At 41.9% G+C, this 22,826-nt stretch overlaps 1 protein-coding gene across 4 annotated transcripts in view; it reads left to right on the top strand.

Moving 5' to 3' along the window:
* Nucleotides 1-20,118, top strand: part of ESRP1 (epithelial splicing regulatory protein 1) — a 34,838-nt gene extending 14,720 nt beyond the window's left edge. The window contains exons 10-15 of one of the 4 annotated variants that reach the window (XM_040546548.1): nucleotides 987-1,288; nucleotides 2,866-3,084; nucleotides 4,900-5,086; nucleotides 6,967-7,135; nucleotides 16,354-16,459; nucleotides 17,953-18,552. In XM_040546548.1, the coding sequence (XP_040402482.1) occupies nucleotides 987-1,288; nucleotides 2,866-3,084; nucleotides 4,900-5,086; nucleotides 6,967-7,135; nucleotides 16,354-16,444 (968 nt within the window). In that variant the 3' untranslated portion in view covers nucleotides 16,445-16,459; nucleotides 17,953-18,552. Of the gene's footprint in view, nucleotides 1-986; nucleotides 1,289-2,865; nucleotides 3,085-4,899; nucleotides 5,099-6,966; nucleotides 7,584-16,353; nucleotides 16,460-17,952 lie in introns of those variants that run through there. The other 3 variants (XM_040546547.1, XM_040546549.1, XM_040546550.1) reach the window with 3 other exon arrangements.
* The last annotated feature ends 2,708 nt before the right edge of the window (nucleotides 20,119-22,826 follow it).

Genomic DNA, 22,826 nt, shown 5'->3' on the forward strand with positions numbered 1-22,826 from the left:
CAGGTTGTTTTTCTCTGCAAAACAATGCTGTTGCTGTGGAGACTTGCACATAAAAGCAAACAGATATCACAGTGTAAATAACAAGGGATTTATGGAACTGATTTTTCTTCAAATGAAACGTTCGATTCTGACTGAAGGGGAAATTTAGATGAAATACTTTATTTTAAGGGGACTATTCCTAAACCTTGAATTGAAAGACCGCAAAACTTGTTCTACTAATCTTCCCACAGACTACCACTCTTCCTTTATGACTGCAAGCATACAGAATTTGAGTTAAGATCCAATAAGTTGTTATGTACTTACAATACTGGCTTAAAATCCTTCTTGGTTCCTAACATAAATTTGTTCTGGGGGTTGTAGATGACTAACTGAATGTCTAAAGTTAAGGTTTTGGAGTGGGAGAGGCTATTAGGTTGTTGAATAGATGGCTAACTGATAGGTTTGGTAATAGTTGCACCATTCAAAGTAAAAACACTGCTTGTTAACGCTGGAAAAATTGTAGGTCTGACGCTACCAGACTTGTTTTGTATATCAGCTTAGCAAAACAAGCTAGCTGTAAGTGAAAGGACTGTGCTAAGGTGCAAAATTGGTTAGCAGGTAGATCTGGATAGGGTAGTGTAGGCTTATAACTATGAGCATAATGGTCTTCTAAAGATGCTGGAAGTAGAATTGTCAGACTTTGACAGTTTCCTCAGGATAGGATGAAATTCCTGAGCTGTCTTCAACATGCCCTTCTAGCTTTCTTTCTGAGCATAATGGTCTGGGAACTTGATTGCTATATATTGTGGATTCAAAGCATGCCAAAAGTATAAGTTAAAAAGGTGAGGTGAACAGTAGTGGAGGCAGTACTCACGCAGAAAGGATTCTGCTCAGAAATGGTCTTAAAATGGTCTTAGGAGGGGGAGGAGAAGTTAGCTATGCCAAACTTGCTCGGGGTTTTATGTGGCTGCCTAAATTTGAGTGCTTCCGTACTTCTTTTGCTAAAGGCACTTCCAACGAGGTTGCACAGTTCTTATCGAAAGAAAACCAAGTGATTGTCAGGATGCGAGGCCTTCCTTTCAATGTGACAACGGAAGAAGTGCTGACGTTCTTTGGCCAGCACTGCCCTGTAACAGGAGGGAAGGAGGGAGTCCTATTTGTCACATACCCTGACAGCCGGCCAACAGGGGATGCCTTTGTGTTGTTTGCTTGCGAGGAATATGCGCAGAATGCACTGAAAAAGCATAAGGACTTGCTGGGAAAAAGGTACATTGAACTCTTCAGGAGCACTGCAGCAGAAGTTCAGCAGGTGGGTGGAAAGCTTGCAAACGTGCTTCGTGCAGTCCAGGTTCCTGTATTGGCATTAAGTAGTGTCAGCAAGTACTGCTTGGCCATAACTGAAAGTTTTTCTTCTTTTGGAAAGAAAAACTTTTCTTCTTCTTTCTTCTTTTTTTTTTTTGACAACTGTTGCTGGAAAGAGTACTGTCCAAACTTCTGTAAGGTTTTGCTCCCTCTGCATGTAGGATCTTAAGGAATGTGGATGTTCTTAATCACACACGCACATGCAAAATATGCATACATAAGTGTGTATAAAAGAATCTTTGAATTTTTTGTCTTCTGATATTCTTGCAAACAGTAGTTATAGATAATAACAGTATCTGTAGTGTAAAGCAGTAGACCCACATACATTTTCTGTGAATTCCACTGAATTCACTGATTAGCTCTATTCAAGAGGAGTGCTAGCAACAAATCTGATCTAAAATGCATCCTTAGTCACTGACACAGAAAACAGAGCCTTTTGATCTAGTTGGCTTCTTCAGAGCAGTGTATCAGAAAAGCCTTACAAAGTGCCTCTAATGATAGTTGTCGGCCATCTTCTGACAGCACTGGCTACCTAGCAGAGGGTGGCAAAACTTAGCGGAACTGGGCTTGAGAAGTAACCGCTCTTGCATGAGCATGGCTTGATAGAGCGTTGACTGCAGGTACGTTGTCAAGGGAATGAATTAGGACTGAGAGGACTGTGTATCTGTGTCTCGAAAGACCTGTAGAGCTTGGGCTGATGTCACTAACTTCTACACATGATTCTAAAAGGTCCTGTCCATGATGCAAGTTGTGGCCTACCATAGCCATTTCACTGTAACCAAGCAACAGCACAGCTCTTTCCCTCAAATATGCAGAGATTTTGGTGCCTCATTTGAAGGGTGACAGTGAGTGAGAAAACATAGCTGCAACTTGCTACTCTTGTATTTTCATCAAGTGATCCCGTAATTTCTTTGTTTAGCAAAAACATCTGACACCTGTGTAATTTAATATTGATATTGTTCAGAGGTGGTTAAAGGAAAGTGATTAAAAAGCTGGTAAACTCTTGACTGGGTGGGGTTTTTACTGTTAAGACTACCAAAATCTCAGAGCATGACTGCCTTATTTCTAATACTGTGACTCAGTGACACCACCCATGTTACATGATGTACTATTGCATGTCAAGGCTGTTTGGTAGTGAAGTATGTTTCTAGTTCATAGACTCTCCTAATACTTAGTAGAGGAGATATTTTTTTCAGTAGAAATGGCCCCATGACTATACAAACAGTAGGATATTTTCATGATAAAATGCTGTAGAAATGCAGGTTTCACGTTTTAGATCTTCTGAGAGTTGCATTATGGTTCAAGTGACTTTTTTTTTTGAAAAATATATCAACTTATTTTGGAGAATTTAAAGACTTTCTGCAAAGTGTCTGAATTCTAAGCATTGCTGCTGTGGTTTAAGCCCAGAAACTAGCTCACTGTTTGTTTCTTAAATGCTACCCAGACTGAAAATAATGTAACACCAATCCTATGAATTGAAAAATAAGTAAGGAAGCTTTCTGTAACTCCTTCTGTTTTGCACAGGTGCTGAACAGGTACTCTTCCACGCCTCTCATTCCTCTCCCAACGCCTCCTATTCTTCCAGTATTACCTCAGCAGTTCGTGCCTCCCACTAACGTCAGAGACTGCATACGTTTGCGTGGCCTCCCCTATGCTGCCACTATTGAGGATATCCTGGAGTTCTTGGGGGAGTTTTCTACAGATATTCGGACCCATGGCGTCCACATGGTACTGAATCACCAGGTTGGTAGGCGCCACGTTGCTGGGCACTCTGTGCCAACTGCATGTATGTGTTACAGGCTCCTCCTGATGATATCATCACCAGTAGGGAAGCACCTTTGGGACTGACACTAATGACATGAATTGGCCTCCAGCGTTCCTCTAAAAATGTACTGATAATAGATGGGCTTACTGGAACCACGCTATAACAGCTGCTGCATCTGCTGTAGAGTGGTCTCTGTCGCTGAGAGCCACGTGCCTAAAGCTAAGCCACAACCTCTAGAGGTGTTCCTATAGCACCAGCTGTGATCCTGCACTGCTTGAACTGAAGAGTCCTGCTCAACAGCTTTAATAATTCCTCTTATGTGAGGCATATCTTCAAAACAAAAGTGCGGTCATCATTAACTCACAAAGGAGCGTTTTGCCCCTGCTTTGCTGAACGATATGCCTCAGGCGTATTTGAGGCCATATGACTGCAGCCTTTCTGAGATGGAGGGATTTCCTGTGGCACAAGTCTAAATCTACAGCTGAAGTTTCAAGTCTCCTGAACTGTGGTGCTACTTTCCTTGAATGGCTATGGCTAAGCATGTGGATTAGTGGCTCACTGACATGTGTAGATAGTTTCATCTTTGCCATTGTTTCCTGGAGGTAGTTTCTGCCAAAACCTTTTAGACAAAGGCACATGTTGTGACCTCCTTGTTTATCTGCATAGTTTTGTGACTTTAAGGGGAGGAGAGGGCAGCTCCTCGTTCTCTGTGGAGATGATTTGAGTGGCTCTGCTGATTACTATGGTGTAAAAATGTTTTCTCTAAAACTGTTTTGAGTGATGCTAAGCCTATGTTGCAGCTGCAAACTAGTTCCTTTTTCCAGAGTAAAGCTGCTGTGCTTGAGGAACATGGGAAGAGAGAAGGGACTAGAGTTTCTGCAGCACCTCTCTAAAGATTTCTGTGTCTGTGAGGACCTGACCTAGCCATAGCCGAGCCAGGACTGAAAAACAATGAGGAATGTGCAGGTCTGGGAGAGACAAATAAAATGATGCAGATGCTAAAGCACAAGTAATGGTTTACGCTAGCGTCAGCCCTTGTCAGCAGTAATGAAAGAACCCGGAGGAAGCGTGTGTGTGTCGTCCTGAGAGCTATCAGCCATCCCTGCCCAAAGCTGTCACCCTTCTTTTAGGTACTGCTTTGCCCAGCTATTTGATTTTTATCTCTTTGAATATTCTCACTACTCCCACCATTCCTGTTTCCAACCCTCTAATCATAAACAAGTGTGTAAAGGATGGTGCTATGGTTTTCTTCCCTCAGAAACTAGAAGAACTGGCCCAGAACTTAACTTAGAGCTGGTTTCAGATCTCTACCTCCTGTTTTGGCTATTTCAAGCCAACAGCTTTATGTGGCTAAAGTGACTCTTCCTAGTTCTGTATCCCACCCACTTACAGCTGTATACAAGGATCTAATTTTTCTTCCTTGCACGCTCACACCAAACCTATCTACATGATTAGCCTTCAGCTAGTGACATTTTAAAAATATTCCAGCCCATATTGGCATTAACAAAATAAAAAGGCTTTTGACTGTATTTCTTTTCTCAGTTAAGTTAGCACAAGTTGGAAGGATGCCCATAAGATGCAACAGGTAGACTGACTCCCCAGCAATAGTGGGGAAACTTCAGGGAGAGTTTAAGCATGCTGATAGTTGCAAGAGTCTGTAGGGATGACTGGCTGCACTTTACTTTGGAGATAAATATTTTTATGGCTGAAGATTGTTTTTTAACAGCACGAGTCATTATTGTGCTGCTACTTTGTGGGAGCTCCAGAAACACTTCTGTTTGTCTTGTTTGTAGGGACGTCCGTCGGGAGATGCTTTTATTCAGATGAAATCTGCAGACCGAGCTTTTCTGGCTGCACAGAAGTGTCACAAGAAGACTATGAAGGACAGATACATTGAAGTCTTTCAATGTTCTGCTGAGGAGATGAACTTTGTATTAATGGGGGGCACTTTAAATCGAAATGGCTTGTCCCCACCACCATGTAAGTTACCATGTAAGTTTTGCATGGGTTTTGCCAATACTCTACGCTGTGTGCGGGTAGGTGTTGGAGCTGCTTTCTTGACTCTGATTCTGGTTCTGGGAAAGGAGTCTCAGATGGGGGTGGTAAAATAAGGCCTTTTCATGATAAATCAGCAGCTTGAAGTCATTATTTTTCCCTTTGGTTGTGAATTATTATGACTGAAATACTACTTTCAAATTCCTCTTGCTTTTCCAGTGGCAAACTTCCCCTCCCCTTCTTGAAACTGAACTTGGCCAGGGTGAGCCATGACTCTGAAAAGTAACTTGACTGCCTAAAGCTTAAAGAGCAGTTTCCCATTTAAACTGATTTGTATGTACACTTTTCATCATGGTGAACGTGTCAAATAAGTCCTTCCACTTTCACTCCCCAAACTTAATTCATGAAATCATTGGAAATGCTCTCCTTTGGAACTCATCCTCAAATGGTCTACCTGTTGAACCACTACCGGCTGAACTCTTCCTTTTTGTTGTTTGTGCAAAACCAAATTGCCTCTGTGGGAGTAAAATACACATCCCTTTGGCCTCAGAGAACTGCAGAAACTGTATTTCATGTGCAATAATGCTCCTCAGAGCTGTTAGGATGAGCATGGACTTCTAGACAAATGTCTGGGGAAGATGCTTTAAGAGCTTAAGGGCTAACTTAGTAAACATGCACGCTTGTAGAAATCTGAGCCTATGGGAAAAATAATACTTTGCTTCCAAGATAATAAATGGTAAGGCAGTAGAGTAGGAGCTTTCTCTCTCTCTGCACATGTATTATTGTTTACGGTGGCATTTCTAAGAAACATTCTCTAAACCCTACTCAGAGCTCCCAATCTGACAGTGAATTTCTTGGGTGTGGTTCCTCCTGAGCTGTGAGTAGACCTTCAGCTAATCTTTAGGAGCTAAGCTTTCCAGTTGACTAGCACTTCTTGCAATGCAAGATTCATCCAAGCAGGGATCTGCAGTATGTGGTCCTACGTGTGACGTATCCCAGACAGGAGCTTCTGAGAGTTCCTAGGACAGGTTCTTGAGTAGAAGTCCCAAAGTTTGGGATTTCTTAGGTGGCAGTGTTTCTATTTGTAAATACAAATGCAAATGATTTATTCCTCAGATAAGCCCTTCCTCCTCTGTCGCTGCCCCATCCCACAATGCAGTGAGATGCTGACTGTTGCTTTAAAGTAAGCTTCTGTGTCATTTATTCAGGGCTATTTAAAACTTTTATATGTTCACTGTTACGGTACTAGAGAAGAAAAGTGGGAAGGAAAGGAAAGGGAAAGGAGGCAGTTTAACTCTGTTTCATCAAGAGGTGAGGCCTTATGAGGCCCTCACAGCTAAGTGCAGTGTGTTGTGTGTTGTGTTTTTTTTTTTTTTGAAACTGAATGTTAATGTGAGAAGCTGCAAAGTTTTTGCCCACTCTGCTCTTGGTCAGTTGAACACAGCAGTTTGGGGGATAGGGAGTATCAAGATGGAAAGGCGTCCTCTGCCCTGCAGAAAGTTAGGCAGATCTCAGGCACTGAAGTTTCCTTTAATGGAGAAGTATCTTAACGCATGAGCCTAGACAAGAAATAATATTGTCCTCATCAGAAAGAGACCCTGTTCCCAGAGTAAGTGGTGGTTACTGACTTTTGTGTTACTGACCTTTGCTTTTGACTCGGGGGTAGAAGGACACACTTTAGTCTTGCAGTCAGGCCCATAGCAGTGCCCCAGCTTTATTTTCTGTGATGAGCGAGCAAATGAGAAGCTTTTGAGAGCTCCTTACTTACCGCAGAGCTGTTCAGCTAATGGAGTTCATATATATGTATATACACATACATGCTGGGATTTCGAAGGTCTTAATCTATTTTCCATTTGTCCCCTTAGGCCTTTCACCCCCTTCCTACTCCTTTCCGGCTCCTGCTGCAGTTGTGCCAACAGAAGCTGCTCTGTACCAGCCATCCATGCTCCTGAACCCACGAACACTCCAGCCCTCCACGGCGTACTACCCTGCTGGGGCTCAGCTCTTCATGAACTACACAGCGTACTACCCCAGGTAAAGCAGAAGAGAAAACCAAGCAGGAACAAAGAAGTCTTCTTGCAGCAAATGCACAAAGCTCACAAAAGAACATTGTCTGTCATGCTAAAGGCTTGTGCTGCAAAGAACAGCTTGTTCAGTATCTTGTTCAGGGAAACAATTTCAGGATATCTAGGGATTTCCCAAGTTTTAGACTATTTCAGGTAGTGATGATTACTTTTTTTTTTAAACAAGTCGCACGGTTACAGTGGGAATTTTGTGGTTTTGTTTTTCTCTCACATGCCTCTACAACTCGTTAGTTTGCATTGTTGTGCCCTTGGTAGGAATTGATTATGGACACTCCTACCTGGGTCCACAAAGAAACCCTTGGCCCCCTTTCAGAAGGGGTGGATTGGGGTCTTGCCCTTATAACGGTTCCTGAAAGCCTGCCTCTTTGTTTTTGTAATAAAGTAACATTTGACCTTTATGGTGAAAATTCTGTTGTTTACTTATTTATGAAAATATTGCATTGAAACATATGTGCATTGAATGCATATGTGAAACATGTGCCTTGAAGCATACGTTCTCCCTGACCTCATGAACACCTCTTGTGAAAGGCTTTTGGCTCTTCTGCACATACTACCTGTCTTCTGCAGAACAAAGACTCTTGGTACCTCTTGTTCTCTGCAGTCATGAGGCCTTGGAAAGAGCCATGTTCCCTATAAGCCATAAACTGCTCCTCATCTGTCAGGGAACCTGAGAAAAGAACCCCAAGTTTTCAACCAGGTTCAGGCAAGAGCTTTTTATCTCTGGAGAAGGGTCCAAATAGCTACTTATGGAGTTGTTGAGCAGTACGGACTCTGTAGCACCTGTAAGATAACCAAACTTTTCTAACTACTCAAATTAAACTAAACCAGTATGTCTGTGAGCTGCCTGTTTTTTTCATTAAAATGTGTTTTTCACTCAAAGTTAATTTCTATAATGCTTTCATGTGTCTTATGGTTATGACATGTTACCAAACTCAGCCTCTTTAATGTAAGATCAAAAAAAAAAATAAAATTCCAGAACTTGCACTGGCAATATAAAACAAGTTTCTCAATAATAGCTCTTACATCATGAGAACACAGTATCATTAATAGTTTGGTGTGACTGTGGCATATTAGGTGTCTTAATCTGCAGTGGCTAGTCTATAATTATTTTAAGCATCGAGCCTGACAGAGACCTCACTGAATGGGATCCCACACGAATCCCATCAATGTCTGCTTGAGCTGTGGACATATGTTGGTTACAGACTGATCAGTCCCAGGTCAAAATATCCTTTTTGTATGCCTATCTAACTGACAGCAATTGTTCCCTAAGAATAGTACAGAATTACGTAGCAATTCTTATAGCAATTACAAGTACCTGTGTTTGGTTTTTTAATGGTAAAATTTCTGGAGTAAACTTGGCTTCTTTCCATTTTATGACATCTGTTTGCTATTTGGATATTGCTTTTCTGTCCAATGTAAATGTTTGATCTACAGACAATTTCTACGTGACTCCAATAGACATGGTGATCTCTTGTAGCTGATATTTTGTTAGAGAAATGAGTTCTATTTTATCATGCAAGTTCCCATGCTTTGTAAAGGATGCAATGAGCAATTGGGTCCCTTTCACATAACAATCAGAACTTTTAAGTGGAATTTTCTGGTTCTGAAATTTAATTCAAAAAATGTTAAATGTGCAGTAGGAAAGAGCAGGGTACCCTCTGTACTCAGTCGTGCATTTAAATGCACATATGTGGAAAAGCAAAACTGACCCGGTGGCTAATGGTCAGACAATGGCTCATAAATCTATCTAGTGAATATTTATGGCAATAAGGAAAGTTTCTCTGACCTGCTGCCAAAATGTTCTACAGCCCATGTTTTGCAAGGTCGGGTTGCTTTAGAATAGCCAGTTCCTTTTTTTTTTTTTACACAGTAATTAACCTAGGTGGCAGGGTTGGGGGAAGGATTGTTTTGGTTTTCTTGTGTCTACCAGAAACCCTTTCTTTATATAACTTTTCTTAATACTCTTCTGGCTTTGGTGATGAAATGTGAGGACATAATAGCATAGAAGGCATCCATTTCTTTAAGATAGCTTTAGTGAACTACCAATGAAAAGGAGGGAGAGCAAGTTATTCGAGATCTGTCAGTCTTTGATATCTCTGTTCAGCTTGTAATTATTATCTGGCAACGTGTTCTGACAGCAAATCAGTGGTCTCTATCTCTGCCTAGTCCCAGGCTTTTGAGAAAAAGAACAATAGGATTCATGGGAGGGAGGGGTTTCTTTCCTTACCTAATCCTGGATAAATAGGTGCACTAGTTGTCATGTGCATGTATGTTGAAAGTAATGAATAGCTGCATTACTTGGCAACTGCTAACAGGTACTATGGAAACATTAGCATACACAAACTTGAGAGTTACTGCTATAGGGTTTATAGCTTTAAAATAAACTTAATTTAGTGTATTTGCTCAGTTCTAATGCCATTTTGATCAGTTCTGAGCAATGCTTTTAAAACCTCAAGTTTCTGACAAAATCCTGAATGGTAGGAACACATTTAAACATTTTTCTTCAATATTTTGAAGAGTGAAATGGAAGGAGGAGGCTTGTGTTCAGTGAGTAGTGTGCTGGTGGGACTTGTTGCCAAAAAATGACATGGAAGCTGAAAACTGATGTGGGTTCAAACAGACCGAACAAACTCAAGAGCAGGAAATTCATTGTCAGCTAGTGAATACGCAGAAACCACATCTGGCTCAGGAAGTCCTTGAACCCAAAATAACTGGAAGAATGTTTTTACGCTTGGTGTCCTACGGTAAACGATAGTGTTATTGAACTAAGTTGGGAAGGAAAACTTGTTTGTTAGCATCTTCGGAGTACTGTTTGTCTTGAGAGATTAGTTCTGCTTGTGAACGTGGGTCTCTTCCAAAGAGTGTGGTTTTATTCCACTGTGCTGGTCTAATGGTGGCTAAGTTTGGGTTAAGAAGTTATTTCCCTGTTATCAATCTATGTAGAGCTCTGTTCATTGCAGTAATTTGAGTTTGTCTCTTTATGTGGTAGATAAAAAAAAAAAAAACTGATTCTGGCACTTCCTGCGTGAGGAAATCCAGGGTAATATGTTAGCGTTATCACCTGTAAGCTTCCACCTCCTTCTGCTATGGATTACTTTTATCTATACACTAATCAACTTGTGAAAGTATTTCTCTGTATGCATACTGTGTGTATATGTATTAATGTTACATATATGCATACGTACATAAAAAATGTGTGTATATTAAAGACCAAGGTGGGGGGGAACTTATAATTCGTAATGGATCCTCACTTTTTCCTCCATAACAACCACCATGGAGAACAAGTGAGGCTTTTTTGTAACCTTGGCCATTGCTTAGATCCATGTTAGAGCACAACTACCAACCAGTTTAAAGTAGCAAATCTAGGAAGTTGGAACAAGTGGGCCAGATCGGGAGTACTATCAGTCAGAGCTGCTGCTGGTAGCTTTGTTTGCATCTCTCTCTGGCTAACCAGGATCACTTGACAACTAGGTTAGATAACAACCATATGTATATTTGGCTTTGGAGAGCTGTCACAGATGGAGAGCAGTAGTAGCCAGAAACAAAACATCGGCTTAATTGTGCTGATAGTAATACTCCAGACCATGGCTCTTACACTGCAGTACTTTTACTTTTTTTTAATAAGCATGTCAGGTTGGATTGCAGCTGTAGGGAATGGGCTAGCTGAGGATAAAAGCCTGGTCAGTTGCCGAAATGGAGCTCACATGTTTGGATCATGTGGCAGAATCTGGGACTCTTCATTAACTACCCTTGCTCATGGCAAGTCTGTCTCCACAATGGATTTGTCAAAATATCCTGCAGAAGCTGAGCTTTCCAGTTAGTGGCACAATCTTAGCACTGGAATGATTGCTTCTGGGGACACCTTGATGATTCACTTCTGAAACCAAAGGTAGCTTGTCAAGCATTGGATCAGCAGGGGTGCCTTTCTCTACTTTGGAGAGAGAGTGCATTAGCAGGGAAGATAAATCATTGCACACCTTCATAGGTTGTCATTATCCCTTCACTTATAGGCTTTAATTAGTCAAACTGTCTTAATATCTGAAAAGTATCAGAATGGTAATATCTTGATATGAAATTACCTGTTGATCAAGGTAACAACATTAGTGTTTTTTATTAAGTTCTTAAAATACCTTTTTTCATAGTTCATAACACTAAAAAAAAAAAAAAAAACCTGCTGCTGATAATGTCCAAGACCTACTTATCCCACCAAACCAACCACCACCATGGATGTCAATGGAGGGTCTTAGAAATCCAAGTTCCTTTTGTTCACTTAGTGTACTGAAATTAGTTGATGTTCAGCCAGAAGGTGACGCTAAGAACTGCTGACTTTTCCTCTGCTATCTAGTAACTCATGTGGATTCGTATGAGCGATTAGTTGATATTATCTAGCTTGCGCAAACATTGTACGGAGATCGGTTTGGGGGTCGTTCTTGCTTTTGCGTATTTACAGCACCGTTGAGCAGTAGGGAGAGTATCCTGTTGTGCCTCGAGGCGTGCGTGTCATACATGCAGATGTGTTTTCTTAAACTTCACTTGTGATGACAAAGGGATCTCCGGCAATTCAGGGTGCAAAGATACGTTACTAGATGCTTTTCTTTACTCAGCAGCAGCCACCTTACACCAGGGAGTAAAGTCCCAGCACTGCTCAGGGCAAACTAATGCAGTTTCAGTGGCAGCCAACACTTCTGGTGTTCCTTTTGCTTGCTGTTGTCGTGCTACTGCTGCCTTGTACGGATGGGATGCCGCACGCAGCGGGCAGGCTGGTTAAGTGTGCCTTGAGCAGGTTAGCTGCTTAAATGTGGGGATGGCATCTGTACCCAAGGAGCTTTTGGTGTTCCCAGAGGTTGAGGTGGGTTGATCTTGGAGTAAGGCTCCTTAAAGTTGAAAACTTTGTTCTCAGCAGGCCTCTTTAAACTTTGTGATATTTGTGCATGATTAAATGAGTCATGGGGTTCTCAATGTTTCTATTTGATGAACGGATGACCTTATGATTTAGCACTCTTTACCTTTACTATTTGTCAAGTTACATGGGCTTTCTTTAAATATGGATAAACATTCCAGTCTTATAAAATGAATTATTCTGGTTATGTAAATACTTTTGCTAATAGCATGCCTTGTTAGTTTTTGAGAACAAAGTACCAGGTTAAAACTTTCAACTCTGGTAATTACACCGCAAAATTTACTAGTTTTGCCTCTCTCAAACTTTGTGTGAACCACTTCTAAAAAGGCTTTATACTGAAGTTTCATTTCCTCCTGCGTTTGGGCTGCTTTCCAGTAATGAACATTATGGGCATTATGCCGCAAGTCCGTGTATACGTGCGCGTTATACCCACGATCAGTGCCAGCCCAAGGAGTAGCTGAAAATCCCTGTTGGTCTCTGAAAAATATTTCCTGTTTATAGGGAACTGGGGTGATCCATCACATTTCCTCGAGGTTTTCTGACGGCTGCTTGGTATTGTGCAGTTTACACTTCAGGTACAACTGAAGATGAAGAAAGTGAATAAAAAAACAGATGAGTTCTCCAAGTTGTTTTTCACTGTCCACTTCCCTTTCTTGTCTTTCCCAGGACTTTATCTAGCAGTGTTCCTCTGTGTAGTACGGTGAGGGATATGCAGTAAGGCTAACCTGTAATACAGGCCCTGGCCTACAGCACATAAATTAATGTGAGCTGTCAGTCAGTAGTCTGAAAGGATATCTTCAGTATCTGTTGTCACAGAGCAGAAAATAGCTAACGCTTAACAAACCAAAACCTTTTTCAGGACTACAGAGAACAAAGCTAAGGGAAAAACAGAAGAAGATCTCCGAGGAGGGAGCTGAAAGCTGTAGATGGTGTCTATGCATGTACCTGTTCCCGAGAGCAAGTAGTGCTGGGCATGTCTGTGGTTCTCTCAACTGACCTGCCAAATACTTGGCAGAGACCTGAGAAGTTGCTTGGTTATGTATGCTGACTGCTCCCAACTCTCACCTACTTTTAATATAAATCACAGCTTACTTCTGGATATTAGTATTTATTAAACAACTGCATAGTGTGTGTGTGTAGCTATTAGGAAATCAAATGAGAGACAGTGATCCTCGATGTTTCTTAAGATTTTAGTGATGAATGTTTGGAATCCCTTGGGGCATACAAATGTTGTCTGAATGCCAGTATCAACATGTGAGGACTTGTTCTTGCATCCAAAACTGATTTCTAAAGCTTAATTGTGATTTATTTTGAGAGTCTTTGGAGAGTACCACAATCTCAGAAATATTGATTTGGAAAAAATCCAGTCTGGCTGTCGATTAGACCCAAGAAGGATCAACTCGTAAGGAAAAAAGGCTGCATTGGGAAATGCTTCATCACATTTGATTTCAAGGACTATATTGATATGAAAAGAGCTGAGATCTTGCGCTGCAACATAATATAGTGGTATGCAGCTTTAAGAATGACTGTAGAAATCCTCTCTGACCCAATGTAAAACATGCCAGTATTTGTTCTTGGTTTGTTTAACTAGAGAACGTAGGCTAGGATAGCTATTTATTTTGGACACTTCTCAGTAAGTGTCCCCATCTGCTGCTTTTCCATCTTGAAGAAGGACGACTCTAGGTCTTTTGCTGCTGTTCCTCTTGGAAGATGTCACCCTTCAATTTGGGGGAACACTGAAATGGCTGGGGGCAGTTCATGTTGTCTTCTATCAGGAATTAGAGGTGGTAGTGCCCTTAGCCTAACGTGGTGCAGAAGCTGTTCACCTCCAAGCTGGTGTTACAAATTAGCAAGTGCTCGGAGTGTCTTGGTGTAAAGCCAGCAGGGATAGCCTGGATAGCTGGAGCTTTAAAAGGATGTCTGACTTCTGCTATAACAGATAAGGACCCTGAAAAAATAATACAATAAATAATAAGGGGGTTGGAAGGGGGAAGGCTTTTGTGGCTTGGTCCCCCAGCAAGAGTAAGGGAGGCAAGGGAATTTGTGTTCAACACCAATCCTTTCGTAAGGCAAGGGTTGTAGCTTTGCTTTGGGGAGGAAGGTTAGATTGCCCGAACTGTGTCTTGTTGTGGGTCTGATTTTTGGTGGTGTTTCATGTTGATTTTTGTTGCTTTTTAGTTTGCTTCACTGTACGGGGAAAAAAAAAAATACTCTGCCTTGCCTCTTCTAAATTAGTTAACAGCAGAAAGTTGCATCGTGGTCGGTTTTGTTGTTGGGTTCCTTGATTTTCCTCACCAAGAGTTGACTCTGTTGCAAGGAAAACTGGGAAATGTCTCTTTCATTGCTTTTCACATGAGTTTAGAAGTTATAGTGCTGGTTTTGTAAGGATTCTAGAAGAACTTAAACTATTCTACCTAAACTTTTCTCTTATGATGTTCTGTTCTTTTATATCAGATGCACAAATTAGCCTTTTTTTTTTGGCCAGGCAGCTGAAGGAGTATGTATGAAGACATACCAGAGGATTAATGTTAATTATGTTTTTCACAAAGCAATTGCAAATAGTCTGGGGGGATCATCTTGCTCAAAGAATCAGAGTAAAATGTATATTTTAAGTGTCATACATACATGTGTCTAGCAGGAACCGTAAACGTGAATGGATTACCTGCCATTTTAGCAAAAAGACAATATTTGCTGGAACTGTCAAAAATAAAACAAGGGTCTGTTACCTAGTTCCACTCCTGTGAAAATTTGAATAAAGCTGGAAGACCTGACAAAGAATAACAAAGCTTCTACTGTCTATAAACTATTAGTGTTTTGGATCTTAGAGAAGTGTATTTTTATTAATCATGAATAAATTATATTTAATATCTTGGCATTAATATTTCTTTAAAGCAAGACAAGCATCTTCCTTTGTGGCAGTAATCTTCAACCTACAGCAGTTACCAATGACCACTAAAGATGATGTGCCTGAAGAGTCCGTGAAATATAAGTAAACAAAAAACAATACTGCCTTGCTGGCATTGCCAGCAGTCATAGAGTGCTCCTTCATTGGAGGTATTTGGCAGGCATTTAGTGGAGAGCGCTGGCCTGGAGCTCCCATCAAACAACGGATGGGTACGTACGTCTGCTGTGGGTTCATCTCATTACTGTTTAAATTCACCTAAAGCTGTGGTCACGTACAGCATGTTGTGGTACGAAGCTCCAAAGCTGGTGCACTGGGGTCATAAGGTGTCCACTGGATCTTGTGTTTGAGAAGCTGTGCAGTACATAAAAATACTAGAACAGTCAATATACTTACTAGAGATTAGTAGGATTGTTAGTACTATGGAAAAGGCACACAGGGAACCATTAGTGCTAAGTCTTGTTTTGTGACAAATTTTTGTGATGATGCTACTCTGCAGTACAAAATCTTAACTTCCCATGGCTGTCTTTCTGACAACAGGCTCCTAAGTGATGCAGGTGATTGTGAATGGCGTCTTCTGGCATTAGTCTAACTCTGCTACCTCATGGAATGAAGAATTATTCAGGAAAAAACAGGCCTCCTAGACATGGACAGCTATTTACTGTTGAAGTAGCGTTAGACCTTACTTGCATTTGCTTAGTGAAACCCCTTGAAGGCCTTTGTCTGAAGGGAAATCATGAACATCTGTACATTGTGTCCAGGAATGGTTCTTGTTGCTTGGAGTTGCTTTTTGTCGCCTGCTGTGACTGAGCTATCCCCTCCAGTACTGTGCCGAAGCTGACCTAGGGATTTGCAGATAGTGAGAACTGGGGAAGACAAAGCAGTGATGAGAACGTGTCTGTAGGCAAATGTACCTTCAGTAGGTGCAGAGGAACTGGAGAGGTGAGCTTCAATTTACACAGTCAACATAGGCTAACAGAGTAGGACTTCTTCCTAACCTTTCCCATGCTACAGAAGACCTGTGGGGAAGGTGACTGTGCAGGAGGTACGTTTTCCCCCTGCTCTCCAGGAATGCTGTCATGAGACCAGTCAGCCGTGGCTGCCAGAGCCTGGAGCTGGTGGTCTTCAACAAGATCCTAAGTGTACCCGTGCGTTGTCCTATTAGAGGAAGCTGCTTATCCTAGCGCAGTTTCTGTTGATGAATGACTCTTGATACCATGGTGATGGAGGATTACAGATGTCTGATTATGTAGCCTGAACTCTGATATCTGCCCAGTGCTTTAATAAAGGTTCAAGTAGCACAGCCAGCTGCTGGCTCTCTCCTGTACTAGTCTGGCTTCTGATTGCTTGTGTCTTGTGTTTGTAGTATGCAGCAGAGGATGGACTTGTACATGCAAATGATGCGGCCAGAACAGTGTCCAAAGAATGGATTTGCATTTAAAGGTCCCAGCAGTTAGAATTCCTTAGAGAAGGTAAGGATAACAAACCCCAGGAGATGGGTCAGGGGGTATTGTGAGTGCTTGCTTCAGATAAGCACTATGTTCAGCATCACTTTTCATTTGCTGTCCAGGGAACATGGCTACTCTTTGCTACGTCCAGAATGTTGTACTGATTTGTAAGACCTTGGCTATGAAAGCCACCACTGAACAGATTTTGATTGCTCCAGTCTTGTTGTGGGCTGCTGCTTTGTGTACTTCCCAGGGCTCCAAACTCATGCTGCTTCAAGCTTTCAAACTGGGACTGAGAGCCTCCAGAAACATTCAGAGACAGCTCTGAGGAGCAAAGTGTGGAGATGTTACTCTGCTAGCAATACACTGAGGCTTTTAGAAGCAGGATATAGCATTCATTAGGCAGAATAAGCTACTTTTTTTAGGTAACTGCAAAAATCTAATTTCTAAACCATGGGTTGAGGTAAAATTGCAGTACTGAAGTAGATTGTGTTTGTATAACTGGCAGCTACTTTCTTGCTTTGTGAGCTTTCTGACCAGACCACTTCAGCCTTTCAAGCTTGGTTTACTTGATCCTCTGTGCAGGACCAGTCAAAGGGTGAAGTCACCCAGAAAGCATTTGTGAAGAAAAATGCAAGTTCAACTGAAAAAGCAGCGTGTTGATGGCTGCACTGTGTGCTTCATCATGTGCAGTAGTCCTAGAGGAGGATGTGGAAGTATGCTTACAAAAATGCTTCTGTAACATCTGGTCTTCTAAAAATACCTAGTCCAAGATGTGATAAGACTTCTTTTATACCATCTTCTTTCCTCTACTCCATTTTTCACCTTTTCCCTGAAAAATAACAACAAAGCCCTTTTTTTATTCTTCCTCTTTGCTGACACAAAGGCAATGTAGTTCAGGGTAAAATCCACTTTTAGGCAACATCTTCACCTGCAGCTGCCATCTAGTCAAACAGCCCTGCTGAGTGAAGTGCAGCATGTGTAAGGACAAAAGTGGCTGTCTCATCTAGTCAGTCAAAAGCTGTTTTTTTGGCTGGGTTATAAAGCTTAAACTCTATCCATACAACTGAGGCCATTGTTGGATGCTTGGTAGCATGCTGACTTAAGCTATGCTACGCTGCTTCCCCTCCACACCTTGCTGCTTGTTTCTGCACCTGCGCTGTACGATGGTGACCTGGATCAGGGAAGCTGCACCCATGGAGGAAAGGGTTCATCCTTCAGGCAGTTTTCAACCACTCTGGGTTGCTGAGTGGGAAGGAGGAGGATAGTATTACCAGCTTGAAGCTGACGGTAAAACTTCACCTTGAAAACTAAAGGGTTGTGGAACAGTGAATGTAGTCTGGTTTGCTCCTAAGAAAAACACTGTTTCCCTAACAGAAAGTCATTGAAAATCTACGTATGTAATGTGAAAATCAATGCTTTTGATATTTCAGTAAAGATTTGATTGCTTGGAAATTGAGAAATTAAGATTTGCTTTCATGGTGGGGTTCAGTGACGTGCACAACTCTCTCATGCAGATTCCTCCAAGCTTTCTGGTGTTTTGAACAAATGCAGCAAACCTAGATGGACATCGTCATCATATTCTCAGATTTACCAATTCTCAAACCAGTTATGCTCAAGAGAAATCATCAGAGCTTTGGAACTATGGACCTCTAGATTTTAAGTTAATGCACAATTAACACACACTGTCGTCAGACCACTCAGCCCTTCACTGAGAGCACAGATACTGAAATCATGCAATGCCTCGAGGGTTTCTTGTTGTTTGTTTTTTAAGTATTAAGCTGCTCTTAAAATAGAAATAGTTTAGCCAGCACCTAAAACCTCTAATACTATAACCTTTGGGATATGAAAAAAAGCTTTCTTTGTCTAATTTTGCACACACTTCAAATTTTTTAAAATGTTTTTAAGACCTAATTGTGTATTTGATACTTTTATCAAACGTTGTTTTCATGTCTTGTACATATTTATCTGATTGTTCTGTGCAAAAGAAGCCTGTGTACTTCATCATATCAGTTGAACTAGATGTGCCTTACACAGCACACAAATGTAAAATTGTCTGAAGAAAAAAATTCTGTAACTGTAAAAAAAATAATATATATATACGCACATAAATGTGGGATGTTAAATGCTTTGCCTCTGATTCTTACCTTGTACATGTTCTATATCTGTGTACTTACATTGAAAATGGCTTACAGGTGCAGATATCTCCAAATCTCAGGCATGCTGTTTATTCAGAAACTGACAAGCAGTTAACCCCTCTCATGCTGTAGTATTCCTTATTTTTCTACCCTGCTTAGTATATAGTGATCTCATATTTTCTGTTGTGAGACCCAGCAAGCAGTCTCCTTTGAGGGAGAGCAGCATCTTTACATACCTACTATACTGTTATTGGTATTGAAGAATGGAAGGGGGAGGATGTTAGGAAAGCATGTTAGAAATGTCTTGCAAGTGCAAAAGTTGCTGCCAAGCAAGATAAAGTGTTTGGCAAATCAACCTGTCTCATTATTTAAGAACGCACAAATCCACAATGCTCTGCTTGGTTATACTCTCCTCCATCCACCTCCAGAAGCATGTATCCTAGGGATCGGTCCTTGTTCTGCTTCCCCTGGAAAGCACAGCCCAGGGATGCGCTTGGCTGCTCCTTCCCCTCCCAGAGGCAGGTGCTCAGAGCTGCGTGTGCGTTTTAGTCCAAGGCTCTCTAAAACGTGCGGATGGTCCATGGTGGGAGAAGCTGGGACCAGAGTCTGCTGGAGATGCTGAGCTTCACCTCAGGTTCTTTCTCTTGTTCTCTGTGATGCTGCTTTCACCCCCAGCTGCTGTTTTGCTCTCCAGTACCTGTGTGAGTGCCGGCTGGCTGCACCCTTGTGCTCCCTCTTCAGCAGACAGAATGGTAGAATGTTAGGACCCTAACTTGTTTCTGTGACACGTGCTACGGTGCCTGGGAGACCACAGGAAACCTCAACAGTTAGGACAATTTTTGTAAAGTGCTCTGGGTAGGGTTTGTGTATGTTCCTCTTAAAGCAGTATATGTTTACTGGATGCCTAAATCCACAACAGTGCAGTGGTAGCTATGAAAGTACAAGGGAAAAATGGGGGTGCCAAGGCAGAAGACTTCCGGCCAACGCAAGTGATAATGCAAATGAGACTATATCTCATCTTAAAAACTGACATTTTCCCCCCTTCATTTTCTTCCTGTTTCTTCCCTCTGCTCTTTCCTGTGTGCCACCAATCCACACTTCTACACTTCTTCTCTCCCCCAAAACCACAGTACAACCCCAGCAATCTAGATTTAAATTTTCTTCTGGGAACCTTCACAATGTTAGAGTCCGATGTGTTTGACTGGGTATTATTTTAAATCACTGTTCTGTAAATGTGAGTATACTGAGCAGCATTAATTGATGCAAAATATTTTTAAAATGGTATTTCCAGCTTACCTTTCTTGGAAAACAGTTCTGCCTTTGATTTTGGAGCACAATGATAAATTGGCAGTTATGCAGAGAAAAGATTAGCCTACGTGAGCCACTCAGGGAATGATGGCAGAACAGAGCGCGTGCATATTAACTGCCTAGGAGGGCTCCAAGTGTGCAAACACAGACAGTGAATGACTGGATGGGAAGCAGTAGGTCAGAAAACGTTTGGAAGAATATATCACAAACTGCACTCAAGCAACAACAATGAAATGCTTCTGAAAAAAAAAAAAAAGGGAAAAAAAAAACAGGCGAACATCACACTGGGTTGCACAAATGGGACATTTGCTTGGGATGCCATTGAAGGTTTTCTGGTCTTCTGTGGAGTGCTGATAAAACTTTAGGAAAAAGTCCTATCTAACAAGTAGTACAAAAATTGCAGAAAGGTGTGGACCAGCTGCCGAGCAAACAGAAGGGACCTGGAAACAGCTCCCAGGGCCTTGTTGAAGCTCTTGGGATTGCTTAAGTTGGCAAAAAGGAGACAGAGGATAGCTATGGTAACGGTATATTAAAAAAATTACTATGAAGAGAAAAGGAGTAAGTTCTTCCATTTGTGGATAGGACCAGGAGAGCTGGATTGAGTTACAGGCAGGGGATTAAGGGAGATGGAACAAACCTTCCCATGCTGGCAATAGTTAGATATGGATGTAGACTGCCTGGGGAGGCTGCTCAGTCTCCACCACCTGACACTGGTCAGCCGAACACCAACATCAGAGATGATGCTGGTGCAGCTGATCCCGCTTTCAGGCATGATGTGGACATGAGATGCCTTCTTCTCATCCCCTCCAGTCTTGTTTTTGTACTGGGTTTACGTTGCAAGGTTTTGGTAGTGGGGGGGCTGTAAGGGGTGGCTTCTGTGAGAAGAATCCAGAAGCTGTCCCATGTTAGATAAGGGGCCCACCACTGGCCAGAGCTGAGCCAATAAGTGATGTTGTTTGCGCCTCTGTGAGAGCAGATTTAAGAAAGGGGGGAAAAAAAAAAATCTGCTGCACACAGCAGCTGGGAGAGTGAGGAGTGAGAAGCAGCCCTGCAGACCCCCAGGTCAGTGCAGCAGGAGGGCAGGAGGTGCTCCAGGCACTCAGCAGCAGTTCCCCTGCAGCCTGTGGAGAGGCCCCTGGCAGAGCAGGCTGTCCCCCTGCAGCCCACGGGTCCCACACGGAGCAGATCTCCACGCTGCAGCCCGTGGAGGAGCCCCCGGTGGAGCAGGTGGATGTGGCCTGGAGGAGGCTGCGGCCCATGGAGAGCCCCCGCAGGAGCAGGCCCCGGGCCGGAGCTGCAGCCCGTGGAGAGGAGCCCACGCAGGAGCAGGGGGTCTGGGGGGAGCTGCCGCCCGTGGGGGACCCGTGCTGGAGCAGTTTGCTCCTGGGGGATGGACCCCGCGGTACGGAGCCATGTGGGAGCAGTTCTTGAAGAGCTGCTGCCTGTGGGCAGCCCCCGCAGGCTCAGTTCGGGAAGGCTGACCACAACCCCTATTTCCCTGTTCCCGTGCCACTAGGGAGGAGGAGGTGGAAGAGGGTGGATGGAGGGAAGGTTTTTTTGGTTTCTTTGTTTCTCACTGCTCTAGCTTGTTAGTAATAGGCAATAAATTTTACTAATCTCCTTACTCTGAGTCTGTTTTCCCTGTGATGATAATAGTTCTCAGACAGGGATCTCCCTGTCCTTATCTCAACCCTTGAGCCCTCTGCATCGTATTTTCTCCCTCTTTCCCTTTGAGGAGGAGGAGTGAGAGAGTGGTTGTGGCGGAGCTCGGCTGCCCACCTGAGTAAAACCACCACGATTTTCTATGATGATTCCACTTTCTTAGGGCCCTGACCTCACATTTTATACAGTCAGATGCACATTTTAATGTACCTGACCTGAGTTGCGTTTTGTGTTATTTTTCACAAGCTCATATTTCGTATTTGAGATTCTTTTTATAAAGTTCAAAACTGGATCTTTTATATCCTTTTCCAAGAAGTCAGTCTGTTTTAATTGACTACAACAACGTTAAATTCTATTTAACCTAAAGCTGAGTAGTATACCATGCCCCCGTTTTAATGGTTGTATGTTTTAGAAATCAAATAACCTAGAAATGACGTGATTCCTACAAAAGAGAAAAATGTGTGTATAGTCAGCTTTCTTTTGCAAGACTAATTGGCAAATCTCACCGCTTTGATATCGTTGAATATCTTGGTTACCTCAGTTAGGAACAGGATCTCAGCTGGAGGCAATTTTATTTATTTAAGCAGGAAAGCCTGAGACTCCATCAGGAAAGATGAAAGTCCAGGTCCAGCCTTCTATGGGGTAAGGACTATCAATTGAACTTGAGACGTGAATCTGTCACTCATGTTTTGAGATGTGTAAATAGTATGTTGTATGAAAGTAATAACTAGAATTAATCTGAAAAAAGGGTTATGAAAATATATCATATGCTTTCTTAAAGACTGTATTTAAAATCGTATTACATGCAGGAAATTCATCTTATGAACTTATGATCTTATGTCTTAATAAATAGTGATAATGATCTTATGTCCTAATAAAACCTGGTTTTAAATCTAGTGTGTTTATATGTTTAAAACAAAATCTAAACTACAGGAGTATACCATAACTTCCACAAACCTGGATAAGCTAATGAATGGCAACTGTTTACCATGATGATAGAAGTGTGTCTAGTATACAGGCTGTTATGTCTTCTTCCTGTTTTTCTCTCTCTCTCTTTTTGTTTATAACTGAGTCTTAGCAGTCACATTGTCTTGAATTTTACAATTCCAAACTTAAAAATCTAAAACTGAATGTTTATATACTTCCTTTAGTATAAAGGAAGTATATTTCTTGCTACATTTAAGCCTACACAAGTTCCTAAAACTCCCACCTTAAATTTTTATTCTTCTATTGGCACTTTTGCAAGATGAGTGATGTGAGGAGGGATAATCTCACCATAACAT

This window comes from Cygnus olor, chromosome 2 (assembly GCF_009769625.2).
Source record: "Cygnus olor isolate bCygOlo1 chromosome 2, bCygOlo1.pri.v2, whole genome shotgun sequence".
Classification (NCBI taxonomy): Eukaryota; Metazoa; Chordata; class Aves; order Anseriformes; family Anatidae; genus Cygnus; species Cygnus olor.